General features: G+C 49.1%; 1 protein-coding gene across 1 annotated transcript in view; it reads right to left on the reverse strand.

Annotated features, from left to right (window-relative positions):
* The window catches only part of wb (wing blister), a 199,509-nt gene extending 188,812 nt beyond the window's left edge, over positions 1–10,697 (reverse strand). Inside the window, exon 1 of the mRNA XM_075669112.1 lies at positions 10,323–10,697. Coding sequence (XP_075525227.1) covers positions 10,323–10,455 — 133 coding nt within the window. The 5' untranslated portion in view covers positions 10,456–10,697. The remainder of the gene's footprint in view (positions 1–10,322) is intronic.
* Between the last annotated feature and the right edge of the window lie 13,631 nt (positions 10,698–24,328).

Raw genomic sequence — 24,328 nt, forward strand, 5'->3', positions numbered from 1 at the left:
TTTTGTGATAGTTGTGGAACTACAGTTAGGTGGAAAGCTGGGCGAATGGGGATTGATGCATTATTCTTTGGATCAGCACGAGAAACGATGACAGCACAAAAAGGACAGGACAGAGCTCGCCCTGTGTCCTTCCAATTTTTGTGTAGCCATCGTTTTCCGCGCCGATTCAAGCAATGGAGCTGCAGTGCACTGGACTTGCATATTCCAGGTCATGTACACAGTATACATCTAGTGCATTGAAGTGTTATGGGAATTTGCTTTGCAGTGAAGTAATAATTTCATTCTATAAAAAAAATAATAGTTCTGCAGTTTTACGTGCCAGCACCAGGATACGATTATGGGGCCCGCAGTAGTGCGGGGGAGGGGGGGGGGCATCTCCGGATGCATTTTGACCACCAGGAGATCTTTAACGTGCCCGTAAATGCATATAAGTACACGAGCGTATCGGCATTTCACCTGCGGCCGCCGCGGCCGGGATCCAATCCGTAGTCTCGAGCTCATCAGTGCAAAGCCACAGCCACGAATTAAGCCACCACGACTGATTAAAGCAAGACTGTGTAGACTAGCGCATTTTTGCGAACACGCACTCTGTGCACACGTCTTTGTCATTATTTTCTAGGCAGTATGTGTAACTTTAAAACTGTTTGCGTCAGATAAAGCAGTTTCACCACTTCAGCTGGACTGCCTGAGAGAGAGAGAGAGAAAGAAAGAAAGAAACAGAAGAGAGGAAAGGCAGGGATGTTAATCACACGCACGTCCGGTTTGGCCACCCTGCACTGGACAGGCGTATATAACCCGTGTGTGAACGAAGAGACACAATGCGCAAATAAACAGTAATTAGTAAAGGTGCCCCCCAATTCTATTCGAAGTTTCGAATAGGAATCGAATCTGTTACACACGAACTATACGTATTCGAGAAGTAACTATAGTATTCGGTATTTTCGAATACTAGAAGCTAACCAAAGTTCCGCAACAACTTACCCTTGAAGTTTGGAACTGTCATCTATCTGGGAAGCTAAGTGACACGTGTTTACGACACGCAAATTCCATTCAACAGCTTTTTCTTTTTTTTTTCTCACCACTCCTGATCTTTTCTCGGCAATCACTTATTTAACGTTTTTGGAAACCAAGTCAAACAACAGCCATTCATTCTTGGAAATCTTGTTTGCTATCAGGCTCTAAATATACAGTACCTAGAATATTCTAGGTAATATATTCTAAATATGTTGAGATGCTATTCGCGCAGCTTTCTTAATGTCAGGTAGGGATCCTGTCTATAAAAGAGATAATTTATCCCTTCTACTTAGCTGACGTCTTTTTAACGCAATAGCAATGTACAACCGTAGTACCGAATTATATCGAAGTAAGTATCACTGCTATAAATACACGTATCTGCGTCTGACGACTCGGTATTTCATTCGATATTCGATACTTGCTTTCGTGTTCGATTAGTATTCGAAGAGGTCAACGTTCGCCTACCTCTAGGGGCAAATATTAACTTTCATTGTATCGAGCGTAATATCAAATTATTCGAAACTTCGAATATTCGCCAAACTTTAGTGATTACCAAAACTGCACATAATTTTAGATTATGCATAGCAATAATGACATGGAGGGAGGTCAGGACTCAAAACGCTTCAAAGTGTTGTTTTCACTGGCTTTACTCAACGAAAAATAACAAAAACAGAGACGTTTCGCCACCTATGCGGGTGGCATCGGCAGTACACAAGTGGCGACAAATGAGAAATACATCCTATTTATCTATGAAACTGCCCTAAACATCCGGTAGGGGGCCACGGTTAGAATTACATGAAGATTGATTACGACGGATGAACCATGATTCTACAATTTTCTGACTCAAAACGCGTTCGTTTGGTGGCAACCTATTAACTAGCACAAGTTTGCGTGCCCGCGTCCGTGCTAGATATAAACGAGAAAATGCAGTACAGGTTCCTTGGAAGCCTCGCGCTGCGCGCGCGCCGACTGTCGAGAGCAAGTCTCACTACATGAGTTTCCGCATTTGACCTCAGAGATTATCAACACTGTGGCACGTCGACAACTTCGGAGGCTATGCTTTCAACCGGAGAGACATGGAAGGCCTCTCGTTCAACGCTAGGGCGACACTTAACGGCGGGTCTTTTGAATAGGCTTATACGCACGCTTACAAAACCTAATTTTGCGTCTCACCAACCTATTTCTCTGTCTAGGCTTGCTTGACCGCTCCATTGGGAGGAAAAAATAATATTTATCATCAATTTTGCTTGCGCCATCGCCCGCACCCCCCTCTCCTGGCTCGCTTTGATGCATGCAGTCTAATGTAATGCCCTTACTTAACGTTACACTCGTGAAACAACGACGCAGCACACGGGTCCTCGCTCGCAGTAGCACGTGCAGGGAAAAATTGGGCGACCGATTTGTGAACGCGTTCGTGTAGCAGAGGTAGCGCGAAAGCGGACGAGAGCGAAGTAACATACGCACACACACTAACACTGATATCAGTCACGGGCTGGTCATTGATATGTCGCACACAAGTACAGTTCACTCGCACTAAGCGGCTCATGGTGGGAATACAGCCACGCTCGGTACTGCACACAATTACGAGGAAGCAGGTGTATAGCAGGCCGGTTGACAGCACGGATAAAGGACAGAACCAGGGGGGAGCACTGCGCCACCCGATTGAACCCAAGCGAGTCGGACCTACACGTGATCCTCAAGTCAAAGCGCGCGGTGAGCTTTAGTGATTCTGCTATATAGAGTCAGGTACAGTGCACAGTCAGTAAGTCAGGGCAGCCGAACAAGTATAGAAACTACCGGAAACCAAAAACATTCTGGGCCCGTACGCAGAGTCTCAGAGGTCACGTGTTGGGCCTACCCGGCGAGGGAGAAGGCGAAAGGAATGGTTTCACGGAGAGTTCCTGCATTACGTAACGCTCCCTCTAAGCTTGTTCCCTTCTTCCACGTCACGGAGGAAGGAAAAATTTTTCCTTCCTCCATGTTCCGTGGGGTCCACAGACCCTTTCACCCTTTCTCTCGTTCTCCGAGCTGATGACCCGTACGCGGTGTCTCGCGGTTCGTCGCCTCCGGCCCGAAAGGCCGCGACCCCTGGCGGGCGTGCAGAAAAGTAGTCGAAGGATGGCGGGGGAACGAACGAGAGTGGAAGGAGTGCGGCGCGGCGGTTTTTCTCGGAACTGCGTCAGGCGAGCACAAAGAGGGATGTCCCGTTGTTCGGGGGCAGTCGGGGAAATGGCACTAGCAGTGGGCACAGGAATGCAGAGGGAGCGGAATCGCCGGGGCAGGACCGGTCATCACCACGATTTGCGCGATCAACTTATTCCTCCGGCACTTTGTGCATACCACAAAGACTTGAGATCGAACTTAATCCAGAACCTTTCACACATTTTTTTCAGGCTCGCCGAAGCCTCATAGGACTTGTAAGGGCAGCGTATGGTAGGCAGCAGAGGCAGTGCTGATACAACCGGCAAAAACTGAAACGCGAACAGAAGTACCTTATCTGGACGCTTAATTACACGGCCTGTGCGAAATCACGAAGTAGTCCCAGATGTACGTTTTGGAGTCTGAATCAGGTCAGTGTTACAAATGCATGTTAACCTGGCAGCGGAAAGCGTTGGAGCAATTTCGGAATTGTTCGCTTTTTTTAATTTATGCTGTTGGTGCCTACGTAACACAAAGGCTTGATAATAATGGCCTACTTAGCACATTTTGTGCACATGTTTCAAGACGGCCGAGGCCTCATATAGATAGGGCTTGTAGGGCAGCTCTTGGTAGGCAGCAGAAATCATGCTGTGTACACAGATCCATCTGTGCACTGCTTACGGTACACAGATGGACGTTGCCTCGACTCAAGCAACGAAATAATTAGAACCGATCGCGTTCACGAAGTTGGCGTTCCACGTCGCAGGTGGACTTCTTTTTTTTTTCTTTTTTTTTAATATCCATACCTGCCACCTACATCCAACGAATTGAATCGCCTTCCCGCATGACTACGGCTACAATTGAATATCCCGGCGCACTTATGAAAGCGTTAAGCTGGCGTTGTAGCCTCATGCTACATACGGGTTGGATGAATTTTTTTTTCCTTTTACGACACTTCCTCCGCCAAGCGGCATTCCATGGAACTAATCTGAAATACTTCGCTAACGTTGCGCGGTAAAGAAACATTATTTTGGAAGTTTTACTACTGTGTTTTTACATCGACAAATATTGCACAAGTAAAAGCTTGCATATGTCTTTATCTTTAGGTTCGCGTTCTTTTCTAAAATACCTATTATTCAAAATGTAGCGACTCTTTGTTTCACGCTTGTAATACACTTTGTAATAACTATAGATCGTGTAAGCACTCCCCTCAGTAATGTATTTTGACAGTGGGGGTATTCTGAGTGAGTGAGTGAGTGAGTGAGTGAGTGAGTGAGTGAGTGAGTGAGTGAGTGAGTGAGTGAAAGTAAGTAAATAAGCAAAGTGAAGTAAATAGGTAAGGTCATGTGCAGACAATTGCCAGGACATCTAGCGTTAGCACAATAATTTAGAGAAACCAGTTCAAGGTATTATTCTCAGAAATGTAAATAAAATCCAAGCCGCGATCGTGTAGTTTGAGGATTCGTGGGAATTCGCTACATACATCCAACCACAGTTGGTTCTACTTGCAATGGTGGCGCATTCCATAGTTTGTGCAATGCCTTGTGGCATAAGTGATAATATATTCACTCTGACGTGCAAGTGCTGCTATTACTCTATGGGTACCGTACTTCGCTTCAATTTTTAAGGCTTTAGATAAGCCCGAATCACAAAGGTTTGTGGAGACGGCTAAGTATACGTCTTTATATATAATTTGCCACCGAGTGTACCGAGGAGTAACTGGATATAATACAAATTTAGTAACATGGATTTCCCCGTAAAAAGAAAATGGTAAAGTATGCTTTAGAAAGAAACACGCATATATAAATTCATTGTTTTGCTTTCAACTGGGAGTACACCACGAGAAAAATCATGCTAACAGCTGCCAAGCTACGAACAAATCAGGCGGGCACTTTTTATAGGTGTAGGCTCATGGACAAGTTCGCTAAGTCACTACTGTAATTTCTCCGGCCTCCGATATTTCCCTTTAATAAACAATTACGCCAATTATGCCGCAGGGCGAGCGTCCCGAGAAGAAATCAAAAAGACAAATGTCTGGATTGCTCGACAATAACCCTTAATGAAGACGCTTGCTTTCTAGTAACATGCGCATGCATGTGCCGACGCATGTGTTCGGAAAATATAACACCAAGTGCGTTTAAACTTTCCGATTACCTCGATCGGGTGATAAGAGAAAGAGAGCGATTTTCTCGGCACGTACTTATACCCTCCGCGCGGAAGATTCTGTGGAGCGGTCAAAATAATTTTCTCGCGCGAGCGAATGAATAGCGGGCGCAGTGAAACGAATACAGAGTGCACTAGAGGTATACTTCAATAGTAAGCTCTAACAACAACGACGTCCTAGTTGTGCCTTCGAGTGCCACATCGTGCGAAGCGAACAGCTAGCGAAGCTAGAGCCCGGCACGGCGCTCACTTCTGCTTTTGGAGTACATTTCGAAGCAGACGACACAGCAGTGCCATCTCGCTCCCCCCCCCCCCCCTGCACTTCATGACGTCACACAACACACGCCAAAATGGCGGTCGCTGTCGTCCGTGCTGTCGTCGGTACGAGGGGCTTAGAGGCGGAGATTTCAAATTAAAATTTCAGGTTCCAATCTGGGCTGAGAGCCCAGATTTTTTTTTATTTATTTTTTTTTGGTATCGTATTGGCCCATCTACTTTCGGTTATACAATGATAAACCGAGAATAGTTGGAAGACCACGTAAATCACCTCTTCAGGCTGGCAACTCTCGAAACGATTGCGATCCACCGGAACGGCCCAAATGTGAAAACACAAACAAAAAACACTTGGAAATTTGTGAGGTGAACACTGCCGCAATGGTACCGGGGTCGAGCTCTAAATTCAAATAAGAGAGTTCCGGCGTTCACTTTCTTTGACTATTTATAAGCTCATTTTCTCCTCCGCGCGATCTAAAAAAGCGGATTTTTGAAAGAATCCTTTGCCAGTGTTAGACGATTCATTGTTGCTTCCCTTTAAGGTTTAACATAGAAAAAAAAAAAAAGGAACGACACATCTGTGCAGAGCTCTCCGCGCAAAGTCACTCCCCATCGCGATGAGTGCTCTTCGCGTAGGCGCGACGGCGGCGTGTCCCATATTGGGGCACCACGGTGCGCCGCAGCTTCCTACGTGAAGCACGCGTGCGTGGGCGAACGGGACCGGCACACCTCTGTAGCCACACACACACCGCGACCTGTATACTCTCTTAGTCTTGCGTACACTGCCTGCCTTGTACGTGTCGTTATACGTGTACGGTTCGCAGCCGAAAGCATACACGGTTACACTGCGTTTAGCGGTTATCACGTGACCTGCAACGCCACTGAACGTATCCGCATGGAGGCGTTTACAGTAAGCAATGCCGTCTTACCAGATTCGGAAGAGTACCTGGCCGTGGTCACGCTACGGCCGAGTTGATTTGAGCGATGAGCTTTAGAACGTCGAAAAGCAACACCGCGAAGCTGTTACAGACGCCGTATATAGTGAAGGGCTCTGGGTTGACCTTAACCACCAGAGGCGTCCTTATAACGCGCACCGTTAGTTATCGTGCGATTACCAATGTAGGTGCACGAGCGTTCTTGTATCGCGCTGACATCAAAATGCGCCCGCCGCAGGCGGGATTCGAACCCGCGACCTCGTGCTCGCAGCAGCAGAAGACCCTGCGGGCCACGTGAAAACGATTCCGATGATGATGATCCTTTCGAAACGGTTCGAGACAGGTGGCGACGCCAGCTTGACGCTCCCGCATCAGTTCCTGGTGACGTCATGGATTTTGACAACGCGCGTATTCGGGTCCAGTAAACGTCATCAGTTAAGAACACTGCATTCTAAGGAATTATAAGGTTCAACTTAGCAAGTTTCCGAGTTTTTCTGCATCCAGGCGCGGCCAAAGTGCGAGAAAATGCTTTGACATCACTACAATGTTTAACTGACGCTGCTGTGCTCGGGTTTCAGCCCGCAATTAAAAAAGAAGCAAGTCTGGCCATTTAATAATTATCAACCTTTTTTTTTCCGATGAACTAAAGTTGAGTTTTGAAAGAGACCACGGCTTAATTCCGGAAAGTATAATATCGTTACCAGTCCGAACCGATTGCTCCAATTTAATGTTTGACCGGCCACCAAACGCAAACACTCAAACCCAACACGTAGGAAAGAAGACATGATGTGTCTGCGGTATTTGCGTTGTCTTGACGTGCTCTGTCTGCACCGCTGATTCGAGCCGCGATTTGTGAGCCGTGTTCCTCACGTATTCTCAGGGAGGACACCGGGAGCTCCATATGGCGGTGTCTTTGACGTTGGCTTATCCGTGAGAGCCATTCATACACACGCCGAGCGTTTCGTACACGCCAAACGGGAAAAGACACTCCTCACCGCAAGTTCGAAGAGGCTGTAACAAAACCAAGAAACACCATCGCGCATCCGCTAACAGCGGTGTCGACGTGCGAACATGCGGGGGGGGTGGGGGGGTGAAGACTCTTACTCGAGTCTTTCATGTTCTTTAGGCAAAAAAGAAAAAAGGAGCCGCCGCCGACAGCGTCTGTTCCCGTAGCGCCCTCTCGAGCCATGAATGGCCATGCGTACAAGGGCTTTTCCTGAAAAAAAAGTGATTTACTCGCCCTGACGAAAAGACACCTCGCAAAAAAGAAAGAAAGGAAGAATAGAGGGGCTGCGCGGTCACCGGGTACAAACCAGAAGAAAGCAAGAAAACAGATCTCAAGCGAGTAATTCGGTGCAGTACAGATAGGGCCACTTCATGCAATTACGAGCTATGAGCAAGGGAAAATATCGTCAATTGCCTAGCGCTAACCGCAGGACGGTTGCTGAATGGAGGGACTTAACGGTTGGATTAGCGACGCAAACGTTTGTATACATGTTTGAAACAAAGCCTTTCGGACACGTAGTCCGTTTTCGTTCATCAGTTAATGCGGCCCGCATAGCTCTCCCTTCACTGCACGGTGTTTGTGAAACGGCGCGCAGGGTAGCCTGAAGGCAGTCGGCCGTCTATACTTCCGACAGGGATCTCTGCAAGCCATCGGCTTCTTTGTTGGTCCTAACTGCTTTCGGAAGCTTGTTAGTGTGAGCTACCCGTACGCCGCGGAGCGAGGCTGTATTTCCAAGCGCCCTAAATTGAAGCGTGTTTTACGATTCTGTTTAACGACTTGCGGGATGCTTCGTTCGGGTTTGTTCGGGCAGACAGGTCCTCAAGGTGACTTCAGCGGCAGAGGTCGAAGGAACGCGGTGCTCAAGGGCCAATCTGTGTCTTCGTTGTGGTTCTATAGACCCTGGTTTGTGTGTCTTCCCGGCAGATGCGCGGCTGCTTTTTCAGGAGTCACCATATTGATTGGTGTAAGAAAAAAAAAAAAAAAACGAGAGCACTGAAAATTCCTTTTTGCAAGGAATAAATTGCTTGTCCCATGTCAAACTATCGATATGCCCCATTTTCGAGTTATCGAGCGCCTTGACGTAGTTTCATATTCTAGAACAGCGTAAACGATACGGACGAATGAGCAGACGATGCAATCAGAAAACAAAAAAACAAATGCTGTGACAACAGAAGCAGACGATACGAGAACTGTGACAAGCGCAGAGCTTGCGTCATCCGTTCGTGCCGTCTGTTGACTTCTCCAAGTCCTTCTGCGCTGTTAATTTTCAAGTTTGAAACCCATTCACGCGATTAATTAGATATTAATTAGAGCAGAGTAATTAGCGCACTCTGTCGGGAGGCACGGCAACTCTTGATTGGACAAGCTCGTCACTCCCGCATAAAAGAGTTACCATCCCTCCATTGTTCTTAGAGGACATACGGCGGCGGTGTAATTTTACAAAGAAACACACTGAAAACAGGCGCGCACCTAAACTTCGCTACACGCCCAAGAACTTTAGCTGTGGAGCAAATCAACTCGAGCTCTATACCACCGATGTCCTTTGATTCTCTTGTTTCCACATCCATTGTACGGCAGATATATGGAAGCAAGGCTCACGTCTGATAACGTCTAATGAAGTCGAAGCTGTATGACCAAGAATAAACGTAACGAGGATAATAAGTGCGTCTGGTGAGCGCTCGCGTGCGACGCGCAGTCGAAAGGCTGTTGACAACAGCATACGGACGCGTCCTTCATGCATAAACAATCCGCGCAGAATGCATGCACACACCATAGCACACATAGGGACACCGCGAGTGCAGACCCACGGAGAGCAATATTGCCTCCTATAGATCGGAGCGATCGCATGATGGCAGCCAGTAATCGCACACGAAGCGACTGCACTAATGACGCAACACGGAAGGCCAATTGGTGTGTATGCGTTGCGAACGGAACAGCAAACGATTAGGAGGCAACAAAAAGCCCTTGCAGACGAACCCCAGGCCCTGTCTAATTACTTCACAAGGGTCGCACAGCTGCGATTATACACCGCCAGATTACAGATTAGGCGCGACACGCACCGCGTCGACGATATGCGTATGCCAATTTCTTCCGCGACGATGGGTCAGCGTCCGTGATTCATGAAATCAACATACAATTGACCCGTCCGCGACGTCACGTGACCATCAAGAACGCACGAATGTGCACCGCGGGCTCGCACGGGTTAATAGTTCTGGTATGCAGTCAAGGTCGTGCATTCGCAGGCGGCCAAGGCGTTGCGAGTGGAATCATGCACGCGATGCTTTATAGCGAGCCTTGCGCGATCAGAATAAGGTGCAGCGCTTTCATTTTTGACACTTCCCATACCTTCGAGTGTTTCTTGCTGAGAAACGCGCGTTTCGACCGCGATAGTATACGTAACGCACGATGCTCTATAGTCAACGATGTCGAAGTATTCGATCTGTGGGTGTCGATTGACATGACTGATTGAAGGGACATAGTGATGCAATCATTTCTTGCTTTTAATGGAACCGCGGTATTCCGACGTTGCTGCTCGACCGCACCAGTTCTGCTCGTAACAGCCAAGTTCTCTGGCCGTTCTGCCGCGACGAGGACGTCCGGACCCACCGATGCTGCTATTATACAACGGTGGCCACGTTGACACATGTATCCGGATTAACTGAATGCAAGCACTGTATAGGAGTCTTTTCGTCGGACACACCCACTTGCTGCGTCGATAGGCGTACACCACACCAACGCTAACCAATGACGCGAACGTCATCGCATGCACGAAATGAGTAACTTTCACTTACTTCTCGACTTTGATCTCATGTCTCCCCTGCACTCAGCTCCCGTCCACAGCGTCGCCGCTAGAAGCAGGACGGTCACGAAAGCCGAAGATAAAGCACAGGCCGGCAACGTCCCGGCACCCCGAAAGGCACCCATCTTCGGAAAAGTCACAACTCCTGGTTTCGGAATCACGGACACATACGCACACACAAGCTCTCGGTCTTCGGGGGGGTAGGCTCTCCGTCCGAACTGTTGCTTTCCTTCCGTCGGTTTCCCCGCAACAGTTGTTCACGGCCCACGGGAGCCGTTGCCGCCAGCACAGCTCAGCTCCGCGGCTTCTTCGAGTCGGGCCGACGGAATTCTCCCGCAGCTGGCACCGCGAACGCCGCCCCCCACGGCTTGTGTGGGCACGCGAGGCGCCCTCCGAAATCGCGTGGGTGCGACAGCTTTTTTTCGACTCGCCAGCGGGCCGTACAGCTACTACTACTATACTCCCGTGTCGGCAGGTAGGTACGCGCACGGCCGGACCCTTGTAGCTGGGCGCGCAGAGACGCCCAAAAGACCGGCCCCTCCGGAGAAACGTGCGTAGGCGGGTCGGAGGAGGGAGCACCAGGCCGTCTCTCGAGAACGAAGCGAAAAGGCGCTCGGTTCGGTTACCGGCAGGCTTTGTGCAGGCGACTTATAACCGTGCCGAGCATATCGTTAAGCACACGCCACTGGCGAAAGCCAACGCGTTCGTAATTTTTTTTTTTTGTTTAAACGTTGCAGTTGAAGAAGCAAACGTCGTCCAGGCACCGACGACAGGTCGCCGGGAGGCCACCACGGCGCCCGGCCAACAACGTACTGGACAAACGCCGATGGACTGAGCTTTTCTTTCCGGACGGTCCTTCTTCTCCTTTCGGCTTTTTTTTTTGTCCGTTGTACATTTGTTCTGCCCCTTCGCGCATTTCCCCACGCCACTTCGCCTGAACGCCCCCGCTTCTCTCGGCAAACTAAAGAAGAGTCGGCCGGCGCGCATGCCCAGCTTGCCCCCGGGGCGCCGGTGTTCAAGCTGGTTGGAGGGGCCAAAGAATGAACAAGAGCAGAGTAGGGGGCATCCAGCTGTGACCTCGCATTCACGCTGTGAGCCCCCTGCTTAAAGCCCCTCAATCTTTACCCCTGCTGGACACGTCGCGCCATCTTTCGCCACTTGTGCAGAATACAGCCGGAGGGCATGCTCTTAACTGGTCTGCAGCTGCACAACGAAAAGACCACGAGTGTTTTGGGGAATAAATTTCTATCAGGGTCATCGACGATTTGTCGACACAGACCATGGTACTTTAAGAGTAAATCTTTGTCTCGGGACTGAACTCCGATGCTGCCTATTCGAACACATGCAAAACACAGAAATGCTTTTCTGACACAGCCACCGGTCCGATTTGAATGAAATTCATTCCATTTGAGCGAGCAGAATTTCAATATAGAGGCTCGACGATTTTACAAAAATTGACGAAAACCGGGAAGTTAGAAAAAAATACAAGCCCGAAGTTTACAAATCCAACCCTGCATCAAGAAACAGACATCGCCTTTCTGCAAATTGCATCCCGTAGGAGCAACTAAAGCAGACAAATTTGACATGTGAATTAAGAGCTTACATGAATTGGCTAATTGTTACAAAGGTTTTGCAAAAATCGCGCTCACAAATTAGTGGTATACTAGCTACCCGAGTGAAAATGTTCAACTAAAATCCAACTGGTCCCAACTGACATTGACTGGGACCCACTGGTCGCAGTTACAGGCCAACTGGTCCAAGTTAGAAACCAACTGGGACGTAATTGGTTCCAGTTCCAAGCCAATTGGACAGCAACTGTTTGCATTTGGGATTCAACTGGAATCACTACCACTTGTACTGGAAGCAAGTGGTTCCATTTGGGTTTCATCTGGAACTCTGACCAGTTGAAATCCAAGTGAGACCTTGACCAGCACTCGTACAACCGTTTAACATTAAGCGATACAATGGTGCGACGAGTGCAACATTTCAACAAGTGGGTTTTATCCGACACAATATTTATTTGTATGAATAATTGAATCATGCAGCATTCTGCTGCGCAAATGTGCGGCACATTGCGGTAGCAAGTGCGCATGCTTTAGTTTTGTCAGAACGCTAAATTTGTGAAAGTTGGCCCCTATCTTTTTGTCGTCCAATGAGGCATTGCTTTGTCTCGTGAATTTACGCTGCGCGGTTGAAAGACACCGCGGCACCAACTTTGTCCCGTTCACTCCATTGTCCAGATAAGTGCTAGTGAGCCGAATGGCATGCGGCGGAAGCAGCTTGTGTTTGCAGCAGAGTGATTACTTCCCCACGACAAAGAAAATGCTTTGCGACGCTTGGAGCTGCATGACGAACGTTTACTGGAGTTATTCTAGGCGCTATGCTATAGAGTGTACGAGTACAGAGTGTACGGCCGCCATATTGAAAAAAGACATTATTTGCGTATCTTGCCACGATGCGCTCAAACAGTAATAATATAGCAATAAATTAAAATTACGTCCAATAAATATAACTAAAATTTTTACCCTCACACAAACGGTGACAACGAGAAACTGCATCACGGAGACCAGTGGCGTAGCAACGGGGGGGGGGGGGGTGCACAGGGCCAATGGTGGGGGGGGGGGGGGCGGGGCTTGTCGTGCACGTCTGCAGACACCCGGAAATTGTCGATATCTTCGCCTTTTTAGACTACACCCGGGGGGGGGGGGGGGGTGCCAGACGACCTAGCTACGCCACTGACGGAGACGAAACCGTGGAAACGGTATGGCACACTAATTCGGCAGCCATGATATTGGAGAGATTTAGACTAGGGGACGCAAGCGGCTTGCGTACGCAAAAACTAGGGGCCGTAGGGGCCGCAAAAACTAGGGGCACAGACTTAGAGAGCATTAGATTAGCGGACGCAGCTGCTTGCATACGCAAGCCCGATTGCATCCCCTAAACTAAAGCTCTCCATTGACAGCTAGCCAGTCAAGCGGAGCGTGTGCGGTTGCGATGACTTTTCGAGAGGAACCTGTGGTGTCATTGCCTTCGTAACCTTATTTATGCGCTATTAGTGTTTGGACGTTTACACCTACGGAAGACATCACGAATTCAGGCTGATGTATACTGCAGCACAGTGTCATTAGAGAGCTTTAGGGTGACGTGAGCGTTGGGGCCCGCAAGCGCTTGGGGCCACGGTAGTGCGCATGCGCAGTACCGTGACCCCAAATGCTATGGCGCCCCAAACGCTTGCATCCCCCTCAACTAAAGCTATCTAATGGCTCGAGTGTTGTATTGCACGATGTTTGCACACATACAATGCTTGCTAGTTTGGTGCTCGTTTCTGGGCCCCCAATATTGCCACGTTTAGTGACGGTGAAGAACACACAGTAGCAAAACTGTGGATCGCGAAACTAACTTATTCGAGGGCGAACCTGTCTCTACAGAAGCAAGTGACACTCGAAGCACAGCGTTAGAGGCGAGCATAGTTGGCGATCGCCGGAATCTGACCTGCGAGTCAAGCGCGTCGGCTTTTGTAGCGCATGACGATCGTCAAAGTTTCCTGCGTAATCGCTAGCGCGCGCGTGGATTCCGGAATCTGCTGCACGATTCGTGTCAGGCACACAGTCTGATTACTCTAGGTTCGGCTAGAAACACACACAACTGGGAGAATCAACGCTAACATTCGAGCAAGTTTCAATCGTGCAGGCGCGTTTTGCGCTGATAAACTAATAGCGGTCGATAAACTGATAAACTGATAGCGGACGATAAACTGATAGCGGTCGAAATGCAGTCCCCGAGAAAAGAATGAACAAGTGCGCGTGTCATTATGAACGAGTGTGAAGCGTATACTAGCGCGTATCTGGTATACCTCTGCCTAATGTGTATCAGAATCGCATGCAGGGCGTGCTTGCACTGCAAGTGCATATTCCTAAACTTGTTCCGAATGTATGCATACATATTAGGGAGAAGAAAAAAAAAACTGGTATAACAGGGCCACATGCAGGCATAAACATTAGCTGGTGATGCACAAGATCTCCAGCTACGAAACATGAGACAGATCATACGTTATACGTATGATTTTCTTTTATTAAAGAAGGTCAGAGCACGAACTCTGCCGATGCAGCTCCGGCTATGTTACAGGCCCATTCAAACCGTGCTCATAAATAGACTTGTTGTTTCTTGTGTAGGCGTTCAAATTTGCACAAAACAACCATCGCATACAAGGGCACACGAAATAGCATCTCACACATCTAAATGTTTGATTAGAAAAATGTCTCTTGTGAGATTTTTGATATATAACACATCTAGCTCAGTGGTCTATTGTGTCGTGATCTGCTCATACTAAAAGCCACAGTTGCTGCCGAACAGGAGTTACTTGTCATTGCATATTGTTCATGCGGCAAATAGCTTCCGCTCAATGTCAGTTTTAGCTGTACATCAGGTCACGCTGAATTATGTGTATCAGAACTACTGATACATCAGTAGCTGTATGATGCAGAAGTAAGTTTTTTTGGGGTAGCACTGCTTGTATGAAGTAGTGATTGCTCTTTCACTGACTGCGTGTAACTATTTCTTTCAGATGGTGATGTACAAGAGCTACGAAATGCGTAAACGTGTGGCATGTCTCCGAGGAAGCGTTTAAGATGTTTCATGTCTAAACCCAGGCCGCGAGTGTTCCAATAAATGTCGAGTTTCAACTCTAAGCTGCTTCGGCTGCGTAAAGTCCACTGAACCGGCTGGCTCTTGACGACATGCCATGGAAACCACAAAGATACAGGAGGAGGAGGAGGAAAAAAACTTTATTCTTGTCCTGTGCAAGGTGTTGCCACCTGACTGGCTAGTCCCATGTTGGGACCGGGAGGTCAAGCCTCCTAGCCCTATCACGGGCGTACTGGACAGCCAGGACTTGAGGGATATGATCTGGAGATCTTATCATTCCTAAAAACCGATTCCGGGAAATGCCACGGCCGAGCGACCCACACTCCCAGAGCAGATGTTCAAGCGTGCATATCTCTCTATTGCATGCTTTGCATATAATATTCATGTCTGCATTGTCATACCATTCCTTTATTTGTGCAGGTGAACAATAAGTCTCTGTCTGTAATTGCCTAAGTGTAACTGCTTGTGCTCTGTTTAGCCTATAGTGAGGGGGTGGAAACTCCCTCCTTCCCATGTAGTAATGTTTTGTAATTTCATTGTATGTAATGAGCGTATCTTTCTGTAAGTTCTCCAATCGAGCAGAATCACAAAGATACACACGAGCTATGGCCAGCTTGAATCCCATTCGTATGTAAACGTGCACCTGTGGTTCCTGTTGGTCATGGCTCACTGTTCCTATTGCACAATGGATGGCAGTTGCAATAGGAACGAACTGGAACCTGGCCTAGAGGGGACCGACTGGGACCAGTCGCAATGGGAACCAAGTGGAACCAGTTGCAACGGCGACCAACTGGGAATTGTTCCATAAACCAGTCGAGCTGAGACCAGTTCCATTCCCCGTTGGAAATTTTCACCTGGGAGTGGTGTTCATAAATCAACTTTGTCCGCTTTAGATATATTATTAGGTGCAGTTTACAGAATATGAGATTTCGTTTTTCCTTGCTCAGTTAGAGTTGCACATGTGGTTATTGCGGTCTATAGAAAAAAAGTTCGAAATTTTTTTTTTTTAGAAAATGAACAGTCTCAATAAAATAAAAAAGAAATCTGCTTCACGAAGTCGCTGGATTTTAACTTTTTCTTTTAAATGCAACAAACCTAATCAAATTTGGTGCACTGGCTGCCGATAAAATTATTTCTTCATTACCGTGTATGTATATACGACCTGAGCTTGGTGGTGCCAGCGTGCTCGCAATATCTATCCACCAGTAAATCGGTCTTGCCTAGGACCATATGGAGGAAGGAAACAAGAGGAGGGAGCATACCGCAACGCGACTGAAGCCGAAATCTGCTGGCCCAGTGGTGGCCCAACATCGCGCGTCAAAGTGCGCGGTTGGTTTTAATGTTCCAGCTCTGCAGGCAGAGCCGCGACAGGGCAGCCGAACAAGCGCCCCCCGAATAAAAGCTACTGGCATAGCTACTGGGAACCAAACGTCTCAGCGAATCTCGATTCTTGTTCCGTATTCTCGACGCAAGGGTTCACTAGTTTGGCCACCACTGTGGCTTCACGGAACGTTCGCTTGCCAAGGCTGGCTGCGTGACGTCATGCTCCCTCCTGTATATTTTTCCTTCCTCCACGCCTAAGACCGTGGAGGAAAGTAAAACAATAGTACCGAGCGTCACATGGCAATACTGAAGCGTAGTCACAAAAAATGTATAGGAAAGACGCATAGTAAATAAGCCCTCGCCACGCGATAGGCAAGCGGTTATTTTTAGGCGCTGTGTGCGCTGATTGTATGAGACAGTGAAGAGGAGAGCAGGCGGGAAGGGTCGATCGCGACGAGGGCGTTACCAGAGTCCTCTGGCGTTACTAAACGCTACCACGAACCAAACAAGGCAGTGAAAGATCGCGCGACACAAGCCGTGGTTGCTTAGTGGCTATGGCGTTGGGCTGCTGAGCCCGAGGTCGCGGGATCGAATCCCGGCAACGGCGGCCGCATTTCGATGAGCGCGAAATGCGAAAACACCCGTGTGCTTAGATTTAGGTGCACGTTAAGGAACCCCGGGTGGTCGAAATTTCCGGAGTCCTCCACTACGGCGTGCCTCATAATCAGAAAGTGGTTTTGGCACGTAAAACCCCATAAAAAAAAAAAGGATCGCGCGACCTAGGAGGACCTAGCTACTTCCCGAGAGCCACCACTCAAATAAAAATAATCGCAGGTTCGCCCGAAAGGCATTGCGACAGCATATTAGTGGACAGTTATACGAAGTAAGGATAGTAGTTTTATCGGCCCTATAAAAACTTCTAAACATAGGCATGCTAACTAAATTAACAAGTATGGTGTCGCGCGCCCACGAGCAAACATGAACACAGCTCACTCGATGACGGCGGAAGCTCGCTGTCAAAACGCGGGGAGTGAGGAAGCGCGGCAGGAGCAGCGAGCGAATTGACCTTCGTGCTGCGTCTCGCATCTACGCAAACTAAGCCGCGAAAACACAGCGCGCTGCGGACTCTGTCCCCGTCGCAGATGGCTTTTAGATACAGCGGCCCGGGCGTGCGGGCGCGGCCGCCCGGGCCGCCCTGAGTAGTACGCGCCCGCACTCCCTCCCCTGCCTCCTGATCCTCGAGCGCGACGGAAAACGGCGCGCTTCCTCCCCGCTTTCCTCTCGGGCGTGCGGGAGATTGAGCCGCGATCACGGAGCAAGAAACATTTAGGAGAGGAAACTCCGCTGTTTGCGGTGACCAGAAAAGGTCACAAGCCCGCGGAGCCGTTATCGTGCTGGCGGTGCCTGGCGGCCTGGAAAGAAATTACCGCCGTTGAGAGCGCGCCGGAGCAGGCTGCCCGGGCGCTGCATTTTTCTTTCGCTGCGGCTTCTACGACGCGCCGCATGGCGCCGCCACTGTATACGGCCCCGTCGGCGCATACAGCAATTGTGACTCTATCTGGTCGCCCGCGCTCGCTCGCGCTGACGGGAGTTTCACCTCCTAAATGTCTTATTCCGTGGCCGCGATCAACGTGTCACCTTCGCACTACGCTTTCACTCGCACATACAGCATACGGCGTGCGGCGACGATTTTATCGCCCTTGGACTTTACAGGGGAGTTCACGGCGACGGCAGCAGCAAAAATGCGCCTGGATTGTCCATATAATTGCTATCGCAATAAATGGAGTGACTAGTTCGCCAAGGCTAGCCGCCTGACGTCGTGCTTTCTCGCAGTTTCTTTTACAGCGAAAGCTTTACTGGCCGCGAACTTGCGCTTTCGCCGTGGCGGTGCTCCGAGGAGGCACATTACGTCACGACGCGCGCCTCGCCGCGGATATTTCTCTCTCTCTCTCTCTCTGGTTCCCTAGTCACTACTGTGCAAGCACCACTAGTAGCACCAAGAAATGCCTCCTTTACTACCATTGAACCGAGCCACAGGTGTTCCGCCGCTGCGCAGCGCCGCGCCATTCCACCGCCGCCGTTTGGTATGACGTCTCACCGCGTTCCTCGTCGTTGCGCTCGCCTCCGCTCGCTTCGCCAGCTGCGTCGCATGCCCGATAACATGTCGGAGGATTTAAAAGGAGAGCTCGCGTGCGCCGCAACCACAGTTGAGGCGGTAGTATGGACGGCGACAATTCTGATAAGCAGGAGGAAGCCTGGAATAGACATCGGAACGAGATGAAGAGGAAATGAATCGCCCAGGAAACAGACGAACCGCGCGCCGAACGACTGGCGAAATGCCGCAGCTTAGCTAGACAACCCGACTAACCTGGATTTGCAATCAAGATTAACCAAGGCTAACCATGCTATGCCTTAGCTTTCGCTACGTATATCCTGGCGTAGCCGATCTAAACCACTGTCATTTTTTTCCTTCCTTCGATCGCAACACTGCGAGAGGGAGGCTGGGACCATGGAGGAAAATACAATGGGAAAGACCGCCACGTGAAAATCTTGAAGGCCTGGCATAAAAAAAATATAGATGAAAAATAGGTCCTAGTCCCGTGATAGGCAAGCGGTACATTCTATTCGGCTCGCCTTGGGTGGCATCTGCTCCGGGAGTATTGGAATAGGCGCACATGGCAGGCATCACAAACTCGCCCGCCGAGGTTAGTATTTGATCGAGTCTGTGTTATGTAAGTCGGGTAATGCACCGAAACACCTCACCTTGCGTAGATACGGCTCGCCGCTTAAGCAGCAGACAGGCGCCGAGGCTGTAGCGAACGACCCTTATGAAAATGGAGTTAGGGTTTCTTTAGAAAGTTCCTATAGACATGGATTCAAAGGGGACTCTATAGGAACTCGCGATCTATAGAGTCGTCTGCATAGAATCTCTATAAGAAGTCTAAAGAAATCTGCCTATAGAAACAAGTCATTTCACGCGCAATAGATGTGCAATAGAGGGTGTATTACGTAATATGTACTGAATTCCAAAAAGTAATTTTTATAGAATGTCTTCAAAACTTCTAACGCGACCTTTCTGTAGAATGGCTCCCCATTCGCCCTCTATAAATGTTCTTCAGAGGGTGTATTGATATCACATGTACTAAATTCAATAAAATAGTGTCTGTAGAAAGTTTTTAACACCTCTAATGCGACTTGTCTATAGACTGACTCTCCATTCACCATTTACAAGCGGTCTATAGAGGGTTTATTGTCATCATATCTACAACATTCCATAGAAGAATATTTATAGAACGTTTTCAGAACGTCTAATGCGGCCTGTCTATAGAATGGCTCTACATCCACCCTCCATAAACGTTCTATAGAGGTCGTATTGGCGTCGAGTAACCGGCAGTGTGCCCAACAACCCGAGGACCTCCTCAAGGATGACTGGTCGCGGATCGGGACGGTCTGAGGTAAACGAGGGAACCTTTCGTCCTGCAAACATGTGCAGGCAAACAAGTCTTCCGACGGCCATTTGTCGCGTTTGGGGACGTCTTCTGGGAAACGGTGATGCTTTTCGCCCCCTCAAATACGTGCAGGTGACCAAGCGAGTCCAGCGTCCGGGCCGCGGCGGTCGCATTTCAATGGAAGTGAAACGCAAAAACGCCCTGTACCTTGCATTGGGTGCACGTTAAAGAACCCCAGGTGGTAGAAATTAATCCAGAGTCCCTCACTACGGCGTCCCTCATTATCAAATCGTGGTTCACGTAAAACGCTAGAGTTGAATTTAAATTTCAATAAAATTGAATAGAAGTCTGGGACTTTCTGGAGGTTGTATATATATACGCGGGCTCGATTCCGGACTATAGCAGCCGCGCAGCCTTTAGATGGGGGTGAAATAAATGCGAAAACGGTTGTGTGGTTAGATTCAGGTGCCTGTTAAAAAGCCCCGTGTGGTAATTTAAATCCGGAGCCATCCCAAGCAACGTCTCTCATATCGTCGTGGTCGATTTGAGACGTTAAACGCTTCAGCTTGGTTGTTAAGTAAGGAAACCCTGTCGGAAGAGCGCACAACGTTCGGCTCACCCGCACGACGAACCAGTTCCGCGGCCAACTATATCGCCACACGCCTCGGCTGCGCGACGGAAGAGCCGAACCGTAGGCACCGCCGGAACCCGTCGCCGAGCCATCAAGTGGCGCCATCTGAGCGTCAGCTTTACTAAATGGCACGGCAGGATTGCGACTCCCCTCGCGCGCTGGCAGCACGCGCAAGGAGGAAACCAGTCGGGCCGTGTGTGTACGGAGGCTGTACGCTTGCACAATGCGTGCCGTACACCTCGCGTTTTATTCCGTCATATAAACAGAAGACCATCTGTTGAGGCTGTAGCCCAGGAACGAGGGCTACGAGAGAGAGAGAGGTTTCAGAGGCGCCGAACTACAGGCTGATCATACAAGACATACAAGCGCGTTGCCCCATGTACGTTATAGGTTCTCCAAGCCAATACAAGAATTCTTACGACGAAAGGGGCCTCCACGCTATCGCTTTAACATCCGCATGTGCCACAGAACTAAATGCTTGAATTAAAGGGAGGGTAAGATACGATGACGTTCTGGTGTAAACAAAAAAAAGGCGCAGGCACCACAACTTTGAAAATCGTTTGTAAAGCCCTTCAAGTGGTCGACTGTAGAGAGTAACAAGGAAACCTGGGAAGAGGCTAGGCGACACTTGACGAGTGACTGAGCGGAAAATTGCGGCAGTGTTGATTAGAGTAAAGCTTAATTTGGGCCTAGTTGGTACATAATTCTGATCTTAAACTTACAGCGCAAACACCTAATTGATTAGAGTGTTGATTGCTGATTAGAGAGCGAATCCAATAGAACATTGCTCGCTGGTGAAGTTGAGCCTCTATAGATTTGAAAAGTTAAGGACCACACAAGGAGCGACGGAAAGAAAAATGTTCAGCGACACGTTAAGAGACAAGAAGAGAACGATGCGGATCAGAGAGCAAACGGCGATGGCCGATATTCTAATTGGCATTAAGAGAAAAAAAAAATCGAGCTGGGACGGCCATGTAATGCGTAGGGCAGATAGCCGGTGGACCATTAGAGTTGCAGAATGAGTGCCAAGTGAAGGGAAGCGCAGTCGAGGACGGCTGTAAATTAGGTGGAGTGATGAAATTAGGAAATTTGCAGGCGCAAGTTTGAATCGGTTAGCAGACAGGGGTGATTGGAATTCGCTAGGAGAGGCCTTCGTGCTGGGCAGTGAACATAAAAATAGGCTGCTGCTGCTGCTGATGATGATGATGATGATTTCATCTAAGGCATCGAGCAGATAGCCAGTGGTCTGTTAAAGTAACGCAGTAACACGGGCGTTCTCAAGGACAACTGAAATCAAATATTATTGAAATGTTGAACTTTAATTAAATTGATAATTGAAATGAGGATGTCATAATCAAGTTTATCATTTTCCAATGACTGTTACTACACATAGTTGTATACAGACGGATCGAGGTACACGACTGAATTGGGGCCTCCTGCAGCGTAGACGTACAAAGTAGTTAAGACGATTAAAAGGAGCAGTAACATAACAACTAACTATTGTAGAGAGAAGCACAAAAAGAGACAGTTAATAAACGCAATAAACTCTAGTGAACTTGAGTGGAAAAGAAAGCAAGACGGTGGTAAAACCTCACAAGACCGAGTGTACATCATTTTACACATTGCCCGTAATCCTAAGCACAAAATTTACCAGGAATCGAATGCGCAGGACATTCATCCGGCGTAAGAAGTAACAAGCCTATGGAAGTGCATGGAAGTAGTTATAAATCGTGCGCTTGCCGTGACTCTTATAGGGGGAAATAAGGCCGATTTGACCCAGACCATCGTGTCATCGCTGATCGCCCATCACAAAGCAGCGATGACGTTCATTTCGAACCCTGCAAGATGACACGAAGATACACGACGCAGCATCAATGCGCCAACCCCAGAAGACTTAACATTTTCATTCATGTGTATGGGCAAATAATAGCTGACTCGCTATATAAGAAACATGACGAGATGGCTTATTTTTTTGTCAACTTAGTATACGAAGATGTTGCTCTCGGCATCTAATCGAGGTATCCGAACAAGAAAATGGCTTTCCAACCTTCATAACACTTCGGTGGGCGATGAGGACCCACTTGAAGAGAGCCTACGCTCATGACCTGCCTTCGGGTGTCAGTATATAGGATGGCATCCTACGTGTTAAGGAGGACTGCACATATATTATAGACGGCTATCCGACAAGACAGCGGCAGCAGCAGCCACAGGAAGTCGGGAAGGGATCATAAAGAAAGCTTCGCTTTAAATGAAAATGTGTTTCTTGTGTCTGTGACTTTGCGCCCGTGTGAGAAGCCGTAAGAGCTGCTTCCGGGTCAATGAACGGCACACCCAGCTATGCCTTCCGCAATCAATGAAGCACACCGGCCTATATAGACTGGCGGCATATGCATCTGTCGTTAGCGGCTTAATTTCATTCGCACAGACTGCGCATGGGCCTGCGGACTCGTGTCTTGGCGAGGGCCATGTGGCCCTGCATATACCTTAACGTCCCCTGCCGGCCCCGTAGATACAACTGGGACGGTTGCAAGAACAAACGTTGCTCCCTGAGGCGGTATACAAGTGCGATCACTTTCGGGGATATGCGATCACTTTAGAGAGATTTCGCGTGGCTCGGCAACGGACGCGTGGGCGTCTGCGGCCGACAGCGTTCGTCGCTTGCCCACTGACAGGAAGGCTGTCGCCAGCTGAGACCTTTATGACTATACCGGTGCCTAGCAACGCGAAATCTTGCGAAAGTGATGGGTATACCCTCGAGTTCGGGAATAGTGCCACTGCACGGCGAACCCATCCAAGCGGAAAACTTGGCCCGCTCGACCTTCGACGGGGACACTTCTGGACTACGTGGGTCGCAGGCTTTGTGATAGTGAACACGTGAGCGCATGCCCCTCGATGCAGGCACAGCCCTCTGCCGAGCGGTTGGCGCGCTCTCGCATATACATATAGTCATGGCCTCCGAGATCACATCCGCGCGCTGGGGTGACCTCGGAGCCCATGATATAGTTGTAGATGTTTCGGCGGATGCACTCGCTGATTGCGCTCAGGCGTCGTCTGCTATTTCTTTTTCAAGGGAGAAACCTCTTGTTCTTTTGTCTATGGTCACTTCCGCACGGAACTTGTGAATTATGGAACGCGAGGTCTCGTGCGCATGCGCACTGCCTATGTTTGAAGTCTGTAGCGGAGGGCCATAGATCCATGAATCCGCTAACCCGACGAACTATGACAGTGCGCTAGCCACCGCGCCATGGAGTGCTTTGGTTGTACCGAGTGGCGCACGCTTCCGTGATTCACACAAAGCTCGTACCGCGTACGCTGTTGGAACGCAGACAACGGTTGCGACGCCGAAGAATGTGGCTTCCGCCATATTGGACCACCCCGCCAACGGGGCTAAGAGTGGCGATAAGCGCATCGCATGCGAGGACTCGCGAACCACTTGCAGTCCGATTCTGCTCCTCGTTCTTATATATGAAAGTGAGCAGACGGCAAGCGTCAACATTGTCACTGCTTTCCGTGGTGTGAAGGAAGGTTTAGGGAAGCTCTCAAGTCAGAACGAACCCCGCTGAGAAGGCTGGGATGGATAGACTATTGGTGGTGGTGGTGTTGCAGCAGGTAGGGTTGGCCTGGCATGTGTAGACGGCAATTGTTCCGCCTGAGCCTCCTATGAGTGTCACTGTGTGTGTTACCTGGGGAGGTACTCTGTAGGAGTCCACCTAGTGGACATGTCCATTTAGTCTGCTGCTGAAGTGCTGATTGGCTGTGGCGCGTCGCTGCTGCGGACCCGCAGCCTAGCCCAGCCAATCAGTGCTTCAGCAGACGAAATGGGCATGTCCACTAGGTGGACTGTTACAGAATACCTCCCCAGGTGTCGAATAGCCCCGTGTCCCGCATGAAGGCAATCGGCAGTCGTTGCGCCTTCTTCCCGATTGCCTCATGACCCTTCGGGGAAAACGA

This window comes from Dermacentor variabilis, chromosome 9, assembly GCF_050947875.1.
Source record: "Dermacentor variabilis isolate Ectoservices chromosome 9, ASM5094787v1, whole genome shotgun sequence".
NCBI classification, from domain to species: domain Eukaryota; kingdom Metazoa; phylum Arthropoda; class Arachnida; order Ixodida; family Ixodidae; genus Dermacentor; species Dermacentor variabilis.